At 44.7% G+C, this 20,837-nt stretch overlaps 1 protein-coding gene across 1 annotated transcript in view; it reads right to left on the reverse strand.

Annotated features, from left to right (window-relative positions):
- Positions 1 to 2,825: 2,825 nt before the first annotated feature.
- The window catches only part of LOC144105457 (uncharacterized), a 40,428-nt gene continuing 22,416 nt past the window's right edge, over positions 2,826 to 20,837 (reverse strand). Inside the window, exons 3-7 of the mRNA XM_077638581.1 lie at positions 5,972 to 6,019; positions 5,443 to 5,478; positions 5,319 to 5,354; positions 4,843 to 4,968; positions 2,826 to 3,088 (exon numbers count right to left, since the gene is read on the reverse strand). Coding sequence (XP_077494707.1) covers positions 2,866 to 3,088; positions 4,843 to 4,968; positions 5,319 to 5,354; positions 5,443 to 5,478; positions 5,972 to 6,019 — 469 coding nt within the window. The 3' untranslated portion in view covers positions 2,826 to 2,865. The remainder of the gene's footprint in view (positions 3,089 to 4,842; positions 4,969 to 5,318; positions 5,355 to 5,442; positions 5,479 to 5,971; positions 6,020 to 20,837) is intronic.

Raw genomic sequence — 20,837 nt, forward strand, 5'->3', positions numbered from 1 at the left:
TTGGCATTAACGGCAGAAATCGCGCTTGAAAACCAACACCTAAAACATTGCGCGAATGGCGCAGCAAATCTTTCAGCTGATCGACAATGACGCGTTTGATAACTGTGCTGTCAGCCGAAACTAACCTCTATACCACCGACTCCCGGTAGTGTTTCCACTTTGCCGGCTTGGCGAAAAACAAAGATTACTGTACATGAAATGTGACGATGCTATCGACGCCCGACGAAGGGGTGTGCGTGCGCCGCCGGGGTGTATTTCTGCGCGCGGCTGATGCGTGCGGCATTATCGTGGGTGAGCGGAATACGAGGAGCAGAAAGGCGGTCAGCCTCAGTGGACGGGAAGTCATGCCTATAACAGGCCTTGATGAAGAGAATTCTGCTTTGCAGGCGTAGAGATGAAGCCGCTGAATTTTGCGCCCACAGCAGTCTGAAGTAGGCAAATGCGGCTCAACCACATGGCTCTTCTTTCAGTGGCTTCGATTCTCCCTTTTTTTTTCTAGGTGTTCTCTAAGTGCTTTTTACGCTCATAGGATGCTACTTACATCAGTGCTGAACTTTGAAAAGCTCTATTCCATTGCCACATTGAGATGGCGATCTTAAAAGCGCTACTGAAATAAAGACACCGACAGGCAGGAGTTGCAGGACCTCCAAAAATATCAGATACATTCCCAATTCAGGCGTATTAGAAAAAAAAATGTAGACAATTTTTCGGAGCACTCTTTAGATCACCTGTGATGCTGGCACCTTCGCACAATAGTTTTTAAAAAACCTCAGTCCCAACCAAAAGCACGGAATGCTTCTCCCCTGAGGCCCAATTGAGCCGGAAAATACGTTACTCCACTGGGTCTGGGCCAGCCTTGGGTTTTAATGTAAGCGACACGAGCTCGTCTCGTTCATGATATCGCGGGCCCAAGCCGGGGTCGTTCGCGTACTAAACCGGGCCTGGTTGGGCTTCTGATGCTTCATTTTCAAGTCAAGTATGTAGAGCGGGAACAATCCAACGCCAAAAGTAGCAGCCGAGAAGAAAGAGAGCTGTAATGTCGCGAAGAGCAAAATGAACACCTTTTGTGTTCTAAGTTCTGCATCCGTTCAGTACTTACTGTGCATTCAGAAACACAAGCAATACCCCTCCGGACTTCTGTTCAATATTTATCGGAAAATACGAAAAAATCAGCGCTGCAAACCGGTGACGGGTGTCCTCCGGTGAAGGAAAAAAAAAAGACAGAGCTTAAGTTCAAATTTAGAAACTTACATTACTCTCCATTTTGTCATGCACATAAATCGAGATAGACTGGAATGCTCACACTCAGCCCCGCTGAGGGATGACAAATAATACCTCAAATCGATTCAGCTTTCATGTAGTGCAAGGGAATAAGAAGGGTCAAGAAGGGTAAACCAAAAATACCCTCTAGCACCCGGAAGACTGCCGACGAATGCTGTTCCACGGCAGCATAATGTGTATCAAATCCATTTTTTTTGCCGTTCGATCCCTTTTGTTAATACTTCGTGACAAGACTACTCACTGAACGCTATTTTATTCTTGCGACACCCGTTGTTTTGACCACGTTTCCATCAAATTTTGTTCGTACCAAGAAAAATTTGTTTCTTCCCCCTTATTTTCTTCTCATTCCTTTCCAGCAGCTAACCTCGCCATGTCGAGCCAGCTGAATACTCCAGTGAAGAAGCCTTATTTGCAACAATAAAATGGCAAATAGTAAAATGCTATGGTGCCAAAAGAGAACGCAAACAAATGTAAGCGGAGACCGGAAACGTTAGAAAATAAGCTATGACCAGCCATACGGCTAAATGCTTTAAAAATAAAAGACTATATGCGACCAGTCCGCACGTTTTTCTTCGTACTGAAAGCTCACTGGTGAGGAAATACTCTTTTTGAACAGAAGCCTTTTTCTAAAGCCGTATTAATTAAAAGCTAACATGTTATAAGAAGAGAACTGGCACTAAATGTCCGGAGATATGGTCTGTTGTTCCATCGAAAATGCAGAGGTTGATGGTATACGACTGTAAGTACCAGATATCTGCCAAGTTAGACATTTTTTCTTCTTTTTCCTGCATAATTGGCCTATCAGCCATTCACTCAGCTGGTACCTTGAAAAAGAACGTGATTGGTTGAATTGAATCCAGTCAGAAGTATTTGATACGTATCAGCTGATCCGGCTTTTCCAAAAGACTGAAATTTCAGGATTATAAGTTTGCATGTAGGCAATTGGTAACTTGAGGGCATTTTATTAATTGGCTCGCTTTGTCGATGTTTGTATAACATTAAATAGTTCTATTTTTAAGTAGGACGCTGGTTTCACAACTCTCGAACTGTAGGCCACTTAGTCATGAAATGGCGTGAGCGTCAACTAAAATTTAAAATACACGTGAAGTATTTACTCAGGCGATGGCCTGGAGTGTGGATATATGAAGTTATGAAGTGCAGCCGATTTTTTTACCGCTTTTTTAATTGTAAAGGGGTACATAAACACGAAGCATCCCAGAACCACTCAAAAAACATGGTTTCCCCCGGGAGCCGATGTGGCCAAGAACGCGGTCGTCGAAGTTAGCAGCTAGTCACCGGCTACGACGGCAACTCCGGGCTGAGAACCTGTCACACCGTGACGACACCCAGTTGTCGACCCAGGTTGGTGCCGTCGCATGCCTTGTGCACGGCCTGCCAATCGGCCTGCAAGTTGCAGACGTCTGCATCGCGTAGGCATTGCTTGCGTGTCTACCTATTCGGAACGCAGTATTGCGAGCAATCCAGCTTCTTCACCCATTGTCCACGTGCGCAATTATGTGCCATAAGAGAGATAATACTGAAAGTTTTTCGGCTGTTCACAATTTACTTACCGCGGATCTTTATTCACGCATCTTCTCCATACTGTATCTCATACAAAGCCATATGGCATTTTCTCATTAGCAGATCTTGTTCCTTTGCTGAAAGACATTTAGCCGTCTCTGCCATGAAATTGAAAAACATGTCGCACCGATGAGGCCGCTCTCGCTGTGCCACCACTTTGATGACATCCAACAAGGCTCCGGCCACCTTGTCAATATCATCATTGGAAGGAGCTTCAGGCTTTGTCCTGAAAGGAATATAAAATAACTCCTTTATCCCTTCTATAAAGCGAAATGTTCCGTTGCTGTGCTAGGCGAATGTACTCGCTGTATCAATCGAGAAAAAAAAAACTATGAATGGATTCGAATGCGCCCACCCCGAATACTGGCTCAGGTTTGCTTCCTTACTTTATCATTGAGGATGAGATGTCTGGAAGTTTGGTTAATGAAAGACATTACGCGCTAACTCTCGATTTCATAAACACGCATCGACTCTACCTTACACTCCCAGCGGCCCTCGAGGCCTGTTTTGGGTTTAAGACACCAACCTATACTCGAATCGCTCCTCTATAAAGATACTCGAGGTAGCAACGACACCACCTTGAAAGCTCCTAGACCTCCAGTTTGTAAACAAGGATGACGTCGCATCATTTGTTGGCTGTGTGGATTTCGTTCGACCCGTGAACGAAGCTTTTCACGATGGCGCACACTATGCGGATGCACAAAACCCTGTGCCGAGGAGTCGGCTGAGCGACGCCCTCAGTTAATTCGATCCAGAACTTCTGGGAAGTCCTAGTTCGGCCAACACGACCGCGGCTACCCTTCTGACGTGCGTGCCTGCCGCTGACGCCGAGCACGAATAATCTACTCAGTTGATTGATGCCTCCAATGTTGTAGCGGTTCATCGCACCACGCTTATAGAGCGCGGGCAAACTACGAGTCACCGGTAAGCCGAGATACATCTCGCAGCCCGCCGAGTGCCCCGTTGCAGAGCGCGCCGCTCTTCTCCCCAGTTGTGAAGTTTTGCAGGCGGCGCTGCATTTGTAGGGAAAGGTGTATTGCATAGCGGGAGTTCAAGGCTTCGTAGGCGCTGTTGTGCAGTGCAAGCATCCCTGCTGTAGATATCAACAGCTTTCCCGGCGCCACCAAATGTGTCCTGGCGTTGCCGAAGAAGAGGGTGGGTTCGCTAGTACTGCCGAAGGGACATTCGCGATCGCCGGAAGAGAATAGAATGGCTTTTGAAGCTCATCTACAATTACGGCTTCCAGCTGGCTTCCAAACGGCAGCAAACACTGTTGCCTCCTTGGGAGTCCATTTCACTACTTCAGGATCATGCACTGCCTAGAAGCAGGCCACTTGTCACCAATCGCCGCCACGGGCGAGAGAAATTGTACGCAGATTCCCAATAACGCTATATCAGTGGCGGCGAAGGAACCCAGACGCCACGCGTTTGCTGCTGTTTTTTAACTGCTCCTTCGGACATTCAGGCCAGTTGTTCGGGGAATAACTGTTTTCTTTCGGTCTTTCGCAAACGATGTTTTACTAGGTTGTAAACTCTGAGGTTTTGGTGAAGGCTCTTCGGATGGCATAGCATGACAAAATACGCAAGCAATTACCATTGACGTGCTGTGTTACGGCCAAGTACTCGCATTCATTTCGTCCCCATGCGCCTTTCACGTTACCGCGAGGGAGGGCGATTGCAGGAAGGTTTTTCGAGAAGCTCCTCGTTGCAGGAAACGCCGAGTGTCGTTCTTTATTCCTAATCGTCCTTCCAGTGGAAGAGCAGCTGCTTCGTCGACTACACGGAGTGGAGGCGCGTAGTCGAGGCGCGTTGCCAACACTCGCACTGCCTTAAAAATTCGGCCGTAAAAGTTGAGAACAGGATTTCTTGGTTTCTATGTACATAACATTTACACTTCCGATGCAGCACATACAAATTTATGGAAAGGACTTTGGGATGTGTAATTCTGTGAGAAACTAGCCCTTCGTTTATAGTACTCACTCCAGAAAACGCTGCGAATTCTGTGCGCTGGAAGTGCTGTTTCTACGCGCCCGTTTTCTCTTGTGGTTGACCGGCTCTGGAGGGACTTCTTCAGGTTCTTCGTCATCGCCATCTTCAAGTACGTAGCTGAAAAATCAAGCATCGACCTCGCAGACTGCACAAGAGCTTTGCATATGACTTCATTTTTTCGGTAATAATGTGGTGAAGAGTATAGTTAGACCAGTTGAACGAAATGCATTGAATGCCATAATCGTTCCAATCAAGAGCGCAGACAGCGAATATATTTTTTTACGCTACAGAACTAGTAAATGTGCCTGTATCTCTCGAAGTGAAGCGATGTTATAAATCTGCTCATCATAATCGCTGCGCCGAGAAGCACTATCAGCGTCGGTTGGAACACACCGACAGCAATCCAGTCAGAGATTATTACGCATGGTACAGAAGAGCGTGAGTGGTTCAACATTAGGTGCACATACCTTTCGTGGTCATCATCCGGTTCCTGGTGGCAAATTCTACACAATGAAATAAACAACAATCCAGTCAGTGATTATTACGCATGGTACAGAAGAGCGTGAGTGGTTCAACATTAGGTGCACATACATTTCGTGGTCATCATCCGGTTCCTGGTGGCAAATTCTACACAATGAAATAAACAAGCTGTTATTTTGACAACACTTTCCGATGCGCTCAAAAATCCCGATTGCAGCCCCACATGTTACATATATTTAGTGAGGTTGATAAACATGAGAAACATATGTTTGTTATTCAGCATTAGCATTTATTGGTTTTCGTTAAAATTTGTTCGATGTTAGGACCGCTCACTGTGCAAAGCATGAATCGAATAATATATCGAATAATACTTCAAGCGCAATAACGTTCAGAGAATAATGTGCTCTTTGGAAGTGTACTCGTGCTCACATATAGCCACTTGATGTAGTCAGCTGTCTTACTCTTCTTTCAGGCTGCAACGTTATACGTGAAAATGTGCTCCACTGAAAAAATGGTCGAAACTGTTGCAATGATTTTAGCGAAAATTCAATGAACGACTCAACGAATTCGGCTACCTAATGATATCTTAAAACCAGGGCCAAGTTACTCGTCTGAGCTCGAGCAAAATGAATAAACTTGCCTGTCGTCATTGGATGAATCCAGGTGCACCATTATATTCTCGCTGGATCTGAAATGAACAAGTGACAGCAGTGTGCAATGTTAGGCATGTAGAAGAGAATGAGCGCCTTGAGCAAGTGTCACGGGAGACGGGGCTAGAAATGGTAGCTAGGCACGATAACATCCGCTGTGACCACATAAGGCTATGCCATGAGATTTTATACTGCACGGCGTTCAAAGTTAGATTTCGTGGTTTTTGAAACCAAATATAAAGAGCCGCACAGAAAAGTTGTTTTTGTAAATTTGTCATGCTGCCAGGCAGGCGCAAACTGCAAGAATAATCGTCTTCGTAATATAAGTAATTAACAAGACTGGGTAATTACCTTTTCATAAACGGCGGTTACAATGCTTGTTGATATTGATAACTTAGAGGCATTTAGTGACTACTCTGTTTTCTACAATTTTGGTCACGCGCCTGTGTCCTAGACATGCACGTCTAAAATTACGCATGCCAGAGAGCAGTACTCAGCATGAAGCTCCTGCCTGGTGTGAAACAGTTGATGCCTATGGCATTCCGCCTGACAAGAATGTGGACTGACAGGCGACGGTGATTACTTTTTGCCTTTCGCGAAGGAAACCGAAGAATGACTGTGCAGGTGTAGTTAGGCAAGCCCCGTTTCCTTAAGCGATTGCTATTACATTGGGTGATAAGACGAGGTACCGCTTTATGCTTCGCACGCACTCAAGCCCAAGGATACTGACTGCTGGCTAAGAGCGAGAAGTAATTGCGGTCGCCTGTGACTCCACTTTCTTGTGAGACGGAGCGTCATACGCAACAGCTGCCTTCACTAAGGGGGGAGCTTCATGCCGAGTGCCGCGGTCTGACATGCGCAATTAGACGGATTGGGCTGAAATTTTAGACATGCATATCCCAAGACACAGGCCCATTACTAAACTTGCACGAAACAAGTCCTAAAATACCGCTACCTCTAAGCTTTCAATACAAAAAAGCGTTCTAACTGCACTGTATAAAAAGTTATTTGCTGCATTTAGTCAATTACTGATATTACAATGATACTCATCCTCAGAGTTTGCGGCCGTTTGGCCGCATATTACTTGGACAAAATCCGCTTTCGTGCAGTGCTGTTTGTATATTTTTAATCCAGAAAGTCCAAGTTTGAACACGCTGTATAATGTAGTGTCGTATGGTATGCGGCGTTTAACTTTCCGAAGCTTCTGGTGGACTATGGCTGAAGGCGTTGTGGTGTAGTTACGAGCCCTTACCGCGAAACAAAGTAAAATGCAAAATTAAAACACATTTTAGCTAACCTGTGCCGTGGTTTACAAAATGAAAACCTGAGGCACAAGTATTTAATTGGTGCAGGCTTGGAAGTACTTTTGTCCAGGCGAGGTCGGCATATTACGACAGTGCAGCTAAAAGCAAATCATTGCCGCTGTATCCGTGGGCGTTGGAGGAGCAGCACGGCTGGTCAAGCGACAAGCCTGACGGCATTGGTCATTACGTGACCAGCACCCTGAACTCACACAAGAGACCACTCCACGTGTCCGCGCCGGTCACGTGATCCCGCCGTGACGTCAAATCCGTTCTGCGCATACCCTTCCCTGCTGCCTACGTGAGCCCCTGATGGTGACGTCAGTCTGAGCATGCCTCGCTAAGGTGAGGAGGGCGCAATGTCAAGTAAATTGACAAATGGGAAAAGAATAAATCGCAATATCATATGAGAGCTCCACCCGATGAACGCATCAATGACAGGCGTAATCGTCCCGCCATCTTTAATGCATCTAATTTGCTTACTTAAAGAGAAAAATGAGGCAACTTTCGTAATCTTAATCTGTCACCAAATTTTGCACGCAAAATTCGCAGAGCGTGTTGAGCAATGCAGATTCAGTTGTTTCCTTCATATATATGCTGAGGGTTAATCCCTTTCTTTGAGTTTAATGCTACGCCTACGGTGTTTAAAAATCCCCGTGTGATTATGCGCTTCGCGTCCCGATATTAACGCCCTCAAAAACGCTTTTGCTGAAGAAATTTGGTGAGAGAAAGCCGCAATGAAATAAGTGGACGCTGCGCACAGCGATGGTTCCGGATGAGCCCAGGCACTGTGTTTCCTTGGAATTATGATAGTGCAGCGGAGACGCAACCACGCCATCACCATTTCACAGAATAGCCCAGATAATTTCCTGCAGTCCAACATGGCCCCGCATCTCGCGACGAAGCGCTCTGTCGCAATCAAAGCGGAAAGCTGGGCTAGTTGGTGTTTCATCATGAATTAAAAGACTAGCGCATATAACAGAGACACAGACAAAGAAGTAGACAGGACGAGCGCTAAACATCAACTGAGTTGTTTACTGAACATAAAGGAACATATAAGCAATTCGGTGGTGCATGCGCACACTGGGTTAACAATACATAGACAATCTAATCAAGGTGTGGCAAACTGTTCTTTAGGTACATTTTTTCTTTTTTGGTCAAGGTAAGTGAACTAGTGCTTACACAGTTATCACCTTCTCTGTCAATGTGATAGGCCTCACAAATCTCGCGACCTCTGTCGCATCTTCACTCATTTGCCTTCATTCATGGTCTCCTCGTTCCCGCGCTTCACTGATTGAAGTGCTTGTGGCGAAGTGGGTCAGTGCGGATGATTTCTTCGCATTATAGTGACAATTAAAGCTGGCGTGGAGGAACAAGTTTTGCAACGACATGTTATTAAGATCGGGCGTACTCGTGGTCTGTGTATCCTAACGCACGGGTAATACCCCTTTATTGGAAGCGGTTCGATTTTCTTTGCACTCGAATTTAATCGAACCGGATTTCTATCGTGAAAGTCGGAACTGACATAGCTGTACTGCAGGAAAAAAAAAGGGGGGAAAGCTTGGATTTTGGTGGCGCTGCTAAAACAAGCCCGACACAGGTTCATGAAACGGAGCTATGAGCTGCAACGACTGTGAATCTACAGGGTGTGCCAGCGAGCAATTAACAAAGATTGCAGTAAAACTAAAATATATTCTGGACAAAACTGTCTGCGCCGCGGACGTAAGCAGTTTTAGAAACAATGCGGATTATCAAGTTAACATTTGCAAATATATTTTAGATTTGCACAGTCAAGTGGTTATTGGTCATAGCAAGCACAGCGTTTTTTCAACCGCAGCACACTGTAAAGGCAACACCCACTGGAGACATATTGCGATGGTCACGGTACCCACTTCCGACCGCTCGGGCCATTTGGACCCTTTCAGCGGCTTGCACTTACTTTTGTCGCTTGGAGCAAGAAAACACGTAAACGTCGGAAATTGCGCGCTATTTTTTTAGAGCAATAAATCAAAAGAAAGAGCATACCATGGTGCAACAACGAAGACTAAAATTAGGCTCCATAGGCATTGCGAGACTTCCTCAGAGGGCTTTATGTTTGCGCACAAGTTCCTGTGACGTCATGCACTCTGTGCCAGTTATAAGCGGAAATATGCAACTAATTTCCTTACGTGAAAGGTCTCATCGAACGACTCCTTTCTGCGTTTCAAACGCTGATATTGCATCTTTTTTCCGTGGCTACAAACTCGTAAATGGCAACAATAGCCAGAGTGGACTGACCATTCAAGGCGAACCAACGACGCGAAATCCAGTCGACCTTATGCTCGCATTATAAACCTGAAATGAAATTCGAACAACGCTGTTGAAACGGGAACAGCATGAAAAGAAGATGTTTCCTAAGAGAGACTGAATAGCAGAGCAGCTGATATTTACATCGATGGCGCGAAAACAGCAGCGTGGAAGTGTTATTTGAGCCGGCCTCTACTTCTTCCCCAACAGCTGATATTTCGAAGGTTGTATGTTGGATTTGAGTTTCATTTCATTTGACGCTGATAATACATTAAATAGGCTGCCTTTCAGTTACACCGGCGGGGACACATTTATACACGTGCGCACTGTATGCTCAGCTGACGGGTAGTTATCGAGAGACTGCGTTAATTTAAAGGTTAAGTAGTAAAGTTTAGTTATTATGTTCGTAATTATTATCGATTTTTATACAACTACGATCCATCGCGGCTGCTGGTTTCTTCCTGAATAGTTTTCTTTGCAAATTGCCCACGCTATTTTCGGGTTTTTCTTAAAGTGTTCACTGAAACCACCGATACACTAACCCTATACACCCTATACAATTTCCTGAGCCATTCACTACGGCGTCTCTCATAGCCTGAGTCGCTTTGGGACGTTAAACCACCATAAAACAAAAAAAAATCAAGACTACAGAGTTGTCTTGAGGATTTTTCGTTACCCAATATTCATTGGCCGCGTTCATTCCAGAAGAATATTGGCGGGGCCGTCGTTGCACATGTAGGTGTAAGGGGTCTAAAGAGCAACGCAGGACCACATTGTTCACTGCACCGCATTCGCTCTCTATTGCCTGAATGGCGTCTTGGTTGGGCATCTGCAGCAATTTCAATAATACAAAAAAACACTCGCATTTCTTGAAAATGTAGGTAGTTAAATGAAATGCGGCAGGATTAGACAATTGGCGCATCATTCCCACTGCAGCATCTAAAGCTGTCAAAAAGCAGAGGCGCCGAACAGCGCATGCGCGATTTCCATGTTGCCTCAGTCGAAATGCCGCCGCCGCGGCCGTGATTTCGTCTTGGGGCGTACGGCTTAGCAACCCCAACGCTAAAACCACTGAGCCCACATCAACACGAATCAGTGTTTAACTCAAAACATTCGTTCGCCTTATACCCGGGGTTAAAATTTTCACGATGAACGGCGGTTTTTAGCGGCTCGATGCTGTTGCTCCTGTATCCTCATGGCCTGAACCTGGACAGCGATTTTGGGCTTCCATAGCGCGGCTTAGTGTCATCGGTAAACGAGCCAGTCTACTGGTTTTTTTCTGGAAACCACGTTTCTTTACTTGCTAGGTGCATAACTAGTATACAGAAATAGTTCAAAGGCAATATTGCTTTGAAGACAATCTGAGCTTAAAGAAGATGTCATAGGGATATGATACGGATATCTCGTAGCTGCTAAGCAATGCCGTCATAGGAGATATTGATGAAAGCGCCGCTATGATTATAGTAGAAGCTCTGCTTTTGTCATCTTCTCGTGTCCAAATTAAAATACTACAGGCACCAGTAACCGGAAAAAGGCTTCATAAATAATTACAAGTGAAAAAGTAACCTACTTAGACTTTATTTCACCTAAAATTTACTGTTTATATAAGGCAGCCGGGCATATCCAAGGATATCAGTATATTTCAATTCGAAGATCCCAACCTGCCCGCCAGTATTTGGTTTACCGTTTATGGGGTTCAACATCCCAAAGCGACTCAATCTTTGGGAGACGCCGTAGTGAAGAGCTCCGGAAATTTAGACCACCTCAGGTTCTTTAACGTGCACTGGCACCGCACACTACAATGGCCTCTAGAATTTCGCCTCCATCGAAATGCGACCCGTAAATTCATCAAGTTCGAACACACACTTTCACAATCAGTGATTGTCACCTTTTCTCCTCTTCGAATTTGAAACATTATTCATGAAAAAAGTAGTGCCCTCATTTATATCACTAAAGCGCAGTATCTGCGACAATACGCTAATATTTTTACTGGATTACTACATCCTATCTTCGTGTGAAATAAATAAAACGCTTATAACATAACTTCTAGTACAGTTAGCAAAATACACTTCATACTTCTTTTTTTCCCTTTTAACATCTGCTGCTTTTCACTTGTAACGTCACAGTTGCTAACTATCCGCCAACGCTAGTCACCCCCTAAATAACCAAACCATTAAGAGACCAATGGTAAAACAAAGAAAAAATGAACCGGAAAGAATGGCGAGAAATTATAGTCGCAGTTTTCTTTTTTCTTTGTTTACGCACAGTGCCAAGCATCACAAAATAAGCATTCTTTAAAACCCTAAATTATAGGTTTAATGAACAGCGCACTATTAAGTGGTGTTAACAGGTAGTCAGCAGTTGCCGAGAGCGGGATCAGTGTGTTTCATAACCAGGAACTACTTTCCTGGGACCGTTCCCTGAGCTATTCCTTTCTAAAGATCGGTCAATTACCGCAGTGTAAGGCAGCCAAAATAATATCATTTCAAATTTTAAGCCGAGACGGTAAAAATAATTCTGAACGTTTTACGGAATGAATGCTGCTAGCGAAAGAAACATGACCGAAGCGGAAAGAAATTATAGGAATGCAAAGCAAGGATCTATTTCAAGGAGAAGCCTCTCAAGGAAACGCCTCTTTCCATCATTTTCCTAAGCGCCTCAATGAGCCATTTGTGCGTCGCTTTTGTCCTCTAGAGTCGTCTTACGGCTTCCATCCACGTTCACGACGAACAGATAACTGAAACGTGACCAGTGTAACCAACCCCAGATCAACACAATTACAACGACGCCACACTCAGATGTAGTAATATAATGAATAAACAGCGCTAAAGGCGAGGACGAAGAGCAAACAAGACGAGAGCTGTCCTGTTTACGCATTGTACGGGATGAAAAAGGCTGCCATCCGTGTCTTTCACAGGCAGTTATTTTAGATGCCATACAGCGAAGATCAACCGGAAAATCATTGAGGCCAGACATATCACGCGATTAGGAGAAGAATGTGTCAGTGGCCCTTCCTTTGCTTTAAAAGATGATGCGGCCAGATTCCTTGAACAGGGCATGTGTCGGGGGCTGTCATGACATGGTTTTTTTTTTGATGATTGTGTGGTTTTGGTTCTGCTTGGCGTGGACATATTCTGTTTTCCTCAGTAAACGCTAGTTGCGAGTCAGCGCTCGTCCTGTTTACTCTTTGTCCTCTTCGTTAGCGCTGTTTATTCATTATGTCACCGTACCAACAAGCCCAGATGTCTCTTCTATTCCAGAACAAGTCTAGCTCAGTGCATGCAGGACGCATAATGCTTGATGTCGTTTGTTTCTCGAGCGATAGCATAACCTATAACAATCATGACGTATTTCTGTCAGGAAAGAGACAAATAATACGGTCAGACATTTATGCTCCGTGCACTCAAAAAAGACGCCACTGTCCTGCATAAAGCCAGCAGTAAAATTCCAATAAAGCTGGGTATCAGACAGGGAGACACGACCTCGCCAATGCTATGCACTGCCAGTTTACAAGAGGTACTCAAAGGCCTGGATTGCGAACAGTTGGCGATAACTTGCGATTAGCTGATAACATTATCTTGCTAAGTCACTCAGGGGATGAATTGCAAAGCGTGTACAATGGCTTAGAGAGCCAGAGGAGAACGGTGAGTATAAAACTAATGTGCAGGAAATCAGAGTTTTGTTCAACTTACTCTTAAGAGAACAGCAGTTTTCGATTTGTAGAGAGAGAGAGAGACTCTTTAATGAAGAAACAGAGAATTTAGCCGGCGTTTCAATATCGCTGGCATGCTACTCTGCGTAGGGAGGGGAATTTGGGAGATAAAGACTGAAGGAGAGCAGCGTGGAAGAGGTGGAAAAAAAAACGAAGATAAAATGCAGCCATGAAATGGGTACTAAGGATGCAGTGGCGAGTATTGATGTAACCTATGGAATGATGGAGTGCATAGTCCGACGAATGGGCTGACGAAGTTCCCTGCAAGAAGAATGCATGAAGGTAACCTGCAAGTGAATTTAGAGCTTATCGAGATGTCCAATGTCTTTTAAATATGTAAAAAGAAAGTTCATTGCAAGTCTCTGTTGCCTGAAGCAGGCTAAGGGGCCTAAAACTTTGTCCATTGTTAGGGGCACTGGGCAGAGCCTCTGCATGCAATGTTCATAGTACGCACACTCGTTAGCATACGCAGGGCACTCAAGCAGGATATGTTCCACAGTTTCTATCGAAGCACAGTTGTCACAATGCGGACTGTTCATTTGTCCAAAACGGTATCGCAGGCCGTTTGTATATGCAGCATTCAGACGAAGTCGGTGATAAAGTGTTTCGAGTTGTCGAGGAATTCTGGGTGAGAATCTTGATCTAAGATGTGGGTCGATGGAGTGAAGAAATTGGTACTGATGTGTTGGCAAACTCCAAAGCCGATACGTTTCTTCGTACGCAAAACTTTTAGCCATTTGGGACGCATTTGTAGCAAGGTGCTGCAAGTGGTAAGGGAGTATGTCTACTTGGGGCAGGTAGTGACTGCCGATCCGGATCACGTGGGTGAAGCGCATTTGCCATGTGCTCTCATATCACGAATGCCAGTTTACCAATATCTCGCACGAGAAAAGTATATAATAGTTGTATCTTACCGGTCTTCACCCATGGGGCAGAAACGTGGGGGCTGACGAAATGGATTCAAATTAAACTGAGGACAACGCAGTGCTGATGATGGTGATGACACCTTATGTAAACACGTTTAACCGCACTGCATGACGTAATTATTTGATTTTAGGTAACAGGCACTTTGGATTTTAGCAAAGCAGGAAATGAAAGGTTATTATTATTATTAAGATCAATAGATCGGCAGATCGATTCCAGCGAGTACCTTGAACAGGGATAAAATAAAAGTGCAAAAAGGTTCCTAAGAGGAGATTCGATACATTTTAACTATTAGCTATGTGCGAAGTGCCACCGCCACAGTCAAAAACGAATTGATAATAAGACAGCACTTAAGTGCATGTCATACTCCAGAGTCTTACTGGCAGCAGAGAAACTAGCACGCAGCAGATCTGTGCCCTTTGTGTGTTTTATAATTTGCTTTGACACCCTTCCGTTGCAGGCGATGACGGTTTTGAAGCTGCACGATCTGCAACAGTCACCTCCAGTGAGCGGGCAGTTGCTCGTTCCGTAGTAGTATGGAGAAGACAACTTCCAGGCGCAGGCTTCATCTCCCTGCGCGTGTCCACACCCGCTATTACGTTGCGAAGGATACCAATCATTTGTGCATGCTCCGGGTTGGACTCTGAAGCGTCGACTGGCGGCCTCAGTGGATCTGGTACCCGTTGCTGTGGCTCATGTACGCAGTGCTTTGTTCGCACCACTAATGACGAGTAGACAGGGAAGTTATTTTTATATATATTCAAATTGTTTACGTGTTTGAGCAGTGAAATAGGCGGTGCAGAGAAAAGACCAAAGGATGGAGGACTACAACGAACAGAGGAGTCAGACAGACTTGAATAGTGTTCTCTCGACCCTCAGTTTCTTGCGTTCTTTCTCCAAACAGCACGACTTTTTCTTGCGCGCTGTCGAAATGCGTGTTCTGAAGAATTTTTCCTTTGCACTTATTTACTTTGACCACCCGAAGCTCAGTTATTATGAAAGGTGTCCCGCGCGAGCATCTGGCGTGTAAGCCGCGTCCTCTTCAACAGGCCGATGTTCAGAGTCAGGAGGGACACCCTCACGGAACGCCAGCACGGAGGGATGATAGTTGGGCAGGAGTCGCCTGGAGAAACCACAGCTATAGATAACAGCCGGCGTCGGCGGGCTCCCGAAGAGGGGGCTAACTGGTCCTCCGCCCGGGCCGCTCTACGTGGCGGCGTACGCTGCAGGCGTACTTCGTGGTTTCTTTGTAGTACTGCGCTTCGTAGCACCGCGCAGGCAGAGAGGCCTGCCCGGTGCTCGTCACGAGGGGGAGGGGAGTTGTGTCCCCCTGACTCTCCTCCGTGCCTTGCCAGCCGTCGGCTAACAAGGTGCCTTTCAGTGCCAAGGCATACGAGGTGAAACACCGCGGAAACGGCGTCGTGAACTTTCTAGAGTCGGCACAGCGAAGAAGACACGCAGAATGCTTATTTCCACAACATGTGCACATATGTGTTGCTAAAATCGCTCCAACCATTCCCGCCAGAGAAAAGATGTTTTGATTACTTTTGCGTGATTTTTTCACAGTAGGCTTATATACCGGTTTTTTCAGATCACATTCCCATCATGTTCACAGAAAGAGTGCAAGCAGCAGACTCCATGCATGTGCATTGCAACGGTCCTTTACGTTCGACCACGTAGCAGCCTACAGGGCGTACTTACACTATTTTTGCGGCCGTTTATTGAAGTCTGCAACTCTTCCCGCGTTGCACTGACCAGCGCAATAGATTTAACAAAAGTCACTGAGCGCATGGCACCAGATGCAGAAGTAAATTTAGAACAGAATATAACATGTCTGAACATATTCATTTCACTGCTCCACTTACTAAATAGGCACTTGATAACCAGTACACGGCCTCGCACCACGTAAAGGTAGCTAGCGGTACGTGGCCCACTCGCGAACGATTCACGCAGCGCATATCATATGTAGCACCGCCGCTGCAAGGCTCACGTGTAGAACGCCTTCACGAGCAGGGAAGCTACCAAAAATTCCACACTTCCCGGCCAAAACTTCCCAGTTGCTCGTATGCCTTTCAGTGCGATTACCGCACAGCACTGCTCCACCCCATTCACCACGAGGAGCGCGTGACGCCATCGAGTCTAGCGTAATTTTGTGAGCGGAAGCGAAGAATGCCACTCAGCTGTTGGCGGCGTTTACCGGCGAGGAGGAAACAAACGCGCCTACGAACAAAGCAGCTGATAAGGGTTAAAGCAATCATGTCCTTCCACTCCAAAGAAGAGAGGTTTGACGATAAATCAGTCTTCGCGGCGCTTGCAACTTTTCTTTGGGACCGCCTTCTTGGCCAGAACAGGCTTGAAAGCAGCAAAAAGATTGTGGTAGCTGTCGCTCGGCTGAACTTCCGATGCTCTTAGCGTTTTAATGTGCTTTGCATGAAATTGGGTACGAAGCGAATTCGCACCTTTTTCCACGAGTGTGCTGCACCTAGCAGTGATTTCCTTAATTCAGGAAAATTTGGTTTGGTTTGGTTTATGTAGGTTTAACGTCTCAAAGCGACTCAGGCTATAAGGGACGCCGTAGTGAAGGGCTCCGGAAATTTCTACCCCCTGGGGTTCTTTAACGTGCACTGATATCGCACAGTACACGGGCCTCTAGAATTTCGCCTCAATCGAAATTCGACCGCCGCGGCCGGGATCGAACCCGTGTCTTTCGGGTCAGTAGCCGAGTACCATAGCCAGTGAGCCACCGCGGCGGCTTCAGGAAAATTTAATATCCGTAATGGCGCAGATGTGAACGTTTTTATGCTATCGAGCGAACGTTATAAATTAAAGAACGGGTGTTGGGAGATTATACGGCTGCAGAGTTCCAGGGTTGGATGCTGTTACCCCGCTTCTACACCAAACGGAACTAGAGCATTCATTAGAGCCTGTCCAGGACAAATTATAGAAAGCAGCGGTCAAAGCAGCCCGATTCCAGCCAAATGGAGCACGGACACCCAGAGTGAATTTTCATTTGCGATTTCACTATTATGACAGAAATGGCGCGCTCGGTAGCACGTGGCCCTCCCTTTTCGCAGAGGAACATTTTAACACCCTTATATACTTCCTGAAATATTACCATATGAACGTGCTTCCAGGATACCTCGGGAGGACTTCGACAATTCCTGGCATTCAGATGTTGAAATTTTACCCATTCCGGCCTTGTGCATCAGATTTTGCGCCCGCCTGTAAGAACTCAGCCGCACGTATTCTGCGTTCGAGAACTAACTGTATGGCTTCCTTCAGTCCAATATAAAATTTAAGGGACAACTGTTGCTTTTCAATCCATATATTGGGTGGCGTCCATGCGGATTAGTGCTGTTGTTTTTCATAGCCCAGCTGAATCCAAGAAATCTGACGGTAGAGTAGTATTGCTTTTTCTTTTAGCCAGTGCTAATGATTTTCTTTTGCTTTGAAAAACAGCTTTTTTTTTGCGGTTTCAGCAGCAAAAGTAATTTTTCGTTGCAGCTTGCACAGCGCTCATCTCCAGCAGTAAAAATCAAGATACAAATGTATATTGTTATTTATATTTTCATTCCACATCCTCATCTAAAAAAATGAACTCGCTAAATCTTAGCAGAATTTTTTTATGTATACATCCAGTATACAAGGAAAACAATGCGTGGAATTAACGCAGAAAATAGGGCCATAAGTCGATTAGCATCTGGATACGTAAGCAGAGTTAGACTCTACCGCCCGATGTGGAAGTTCTAGAGAAGCTTTTAGCATTCCAGATACCGGTAAGGGCGCCGTCATTTCGCGCACTGTGTGCCGTATAAAAACAACGTTTTTATTAATCAGCGAGCCCAAAGCCGCTCCTAAGATTAAGAAGGAGGAGGGGTAGGCACATTAGAAGTTGCACGTGATAAATACAGGTGATAGAACACGAATCGGAACACGACATCGTAGATGTGCAGTCAACCTTGACAGTAAAAAAAAAGGGATTCATCTTGTATAATGGTAGCATAACCGCGGTCTAGTTCCGCTCTGACAGCTCGTAGCTAGAGAGATTTTGAAAAGACTTGTTCTCGGTTAGTATTTGTATACACATTTCTCGCACCTAAACATACGAAATATAATATGCGACTCCGCATGCAATCATCTCGTTCAATCACTGTTTTGGAATGAAGAAGATTGCGACAACTCCAGACGAAGATACGTGTGCTTCTCGAGTGTCATCTCCTCCGTATTTCGAATAAAAATGTAAAATTCCTTGAGCAGGCAGTGAAGGATGTCACGACCCCGGGCTAATTTTTCAACGCCAGCCATTATGTGCGAGTGCGACCTTGCGCAAGCGCACTCAAGTGTGTGCCTGATGCTATGAATTTAAATTTAGAACAATATCTTCCTTTGATAAAACAATCAATTTACCGGATGAAAGCTGAAACTCTACTCGATTTATCTGTATTAAAAGACTTTTCATTCAAGTCGAAGCGGAACATTGGCTACAAGTAATTTCTAATAAGGATTTCTTTCCCGTGCGCGCTGAAATTTTCGGTCGTCCGTTCTGCCGTGTGATGAGATAGCGACTTCGTTGACAATAAAATGATCAATACACTCAACACGACAGTGATATTTTGAATGCGGTTAACGACTGCTATCTCTCCGAATTTTCAATACAGCCTAAGTAACTTCAGACTACAACAAAATTTGCACTGCTCTCTGGAACACATCAGCAATCTTTTGAAGCAGAATAGTACGCAGGAAAAGAAACACCGCAGTCACCTTTCAGTGTTCGAATCTCTGTCAGTAGTCAGTGTCATCCCTGACTACTTGGTCCATTTCTAGCTTTCGTACACACTGTTCTCAAATAGTCGCACTTAATGAGCTACTTTCGGTGTTGTGTAATTGACGTCCAGAATACCACACGGTTCTGGTGTCTGTCCATTGCTTCTCTATTTTCATTAATGAGTTTCCTCGCAAAATTTCCCGTGCATTGCCTTCCCATGCTAAAGACTGTGTTCTATATTACATTTATTCCGTCGATGAACATTTTGAGCTTCAAGAATCGTTTCTATAATGCAGTTCTGCTTTCCGTCCGTTGTTTCTCTATTTTCATAAATGACTTTCCTCGCAACATTTGCCGTGCATTGCATTCCCATGCTAAACACTGCGTTCTATATGGCATTTACTCCCTCGATGAACATTTTGAGCTTCAAAAATCGTTTCTAGAATGGTGTTCTGGTTTCGGTCCATTGCTTTTCTATTTTCATAAATGACTTTCCTCGCAACATTTGCCTTGCGTTGCGTTCCCATGCTAAAGACTGCGTTTTATATGACATTTACTCCCTCGATAAACATTTTGAGCTTCAAAAATCGTTTCTAGAATGGAGTTCTGGTTTCGGTCCATTGCTTTTCTATTTTCATAAATGACTTTCCTCGCAACATTTGCCGTGCGTTGCGTTCCCATGCTAAAGACTGCGTTTTATATGACATTTACTCCCTCGATAAACATTTTGAGCTTCAAAAATCGTTTCTAGTATGGAGTTCAGGTTTCGGTCCATTGCTTTTCTATTTTCATAAACGACTTTCCTCGCAACATTTGCCGTGCGTTGCGTTCCCATGCTAAAGACTGCGTTTTATATGACATTTACTCCCTCGATAAACATTTTTAGCTTCAAAAATCGTTTCTAGTATGGAGTTCTGGTTTCGGTCCATTGCTTTTCTATTTTCATAAATGACTTTCCTCGCAACATTTGCCGTGCGTTGCGTTCCCATGCTAAAGACTGCGTTTTATATGACATTTACTCCCTCGATAAACATTTTCAGCTTCAAAAGTCGTTTCTAGTATGGAGTTCTGGTTTCGGTCCATTGCTTTTCTATTTTCATAAATGACTTTCCTCGCAACATTTGCCGTGCGTTGCGTTCCCATGCTAAAGACTGCGTTTTATATGACATTTACTCCCTCGATAAACATTTTGAGCTTCAAAGATCGTTTCTAGTATGGAGTTCTGGTTTCGGTCCATTGCTTTTCTATTTTCATAAATGACTTTCCTCGCAACATTTGCCGTGCGTTGCGTTCCCATGCTAAAGACTGCGTTTTATATGACATTTACTCCCTCGATAAACATTTTTAGCTTCAAAAATCGTTTCTAGAATGGTGTTCTGGTTTCGGTCCATTGCTTTTCTATTTTCATAAATGACTTTCCTCGCAACATTTGCCTTGCGTTGCGTTCCCATGCTAAAGACTGCGTTTTATATGACATTTACTCCCTCGATAAACATTTTTAGCTTCAAAAATCGTTTCTAGTATGGAGTTCTGGTTTCGGTCCATTGCTTTTCTATTTTCATAAATGACTTTCCTCGCAACATTTGCCGTGCGTTGCGTTCCCATGCTAAAGACTGCGTTTTATATGACATTTACTCCCTCGATAAACATTTTCAGCTTCAAAAATCGTTTCTAGTATGGAGTTCTGGTTTCGGTCCATTGCTTTTCTATTTTCATAAATGACTTTCCTCGCAACATTTGCCGTGCGTTGCGTTCCCATGCTAAAGACTGCGTTTTATATGACATTTACTCCCTCGGTAAACATTTTGAGCTTCAAAGATCGTTTCTAGTATGGAGTTCTGGTTTCGGTCCATTGCTTTTCTATTTTC

The sequence above is a fragment of the Amblyomma americanum genome, chromosome 9, assembly GCF_052857255.1.
Source record: "Amblyomma americanum isolate KBUSLIRL-KWMA chromosome 9, ASM5285725v1, whole genome shotgun sequence".
In the NCBI taxonomy this organism is placed as follows: Eukaryota; Metazoa; Arthropoda; class Arachnida; order Ixodida; family Ixodidae; genus Amblyomma; species Amblyomma americanum.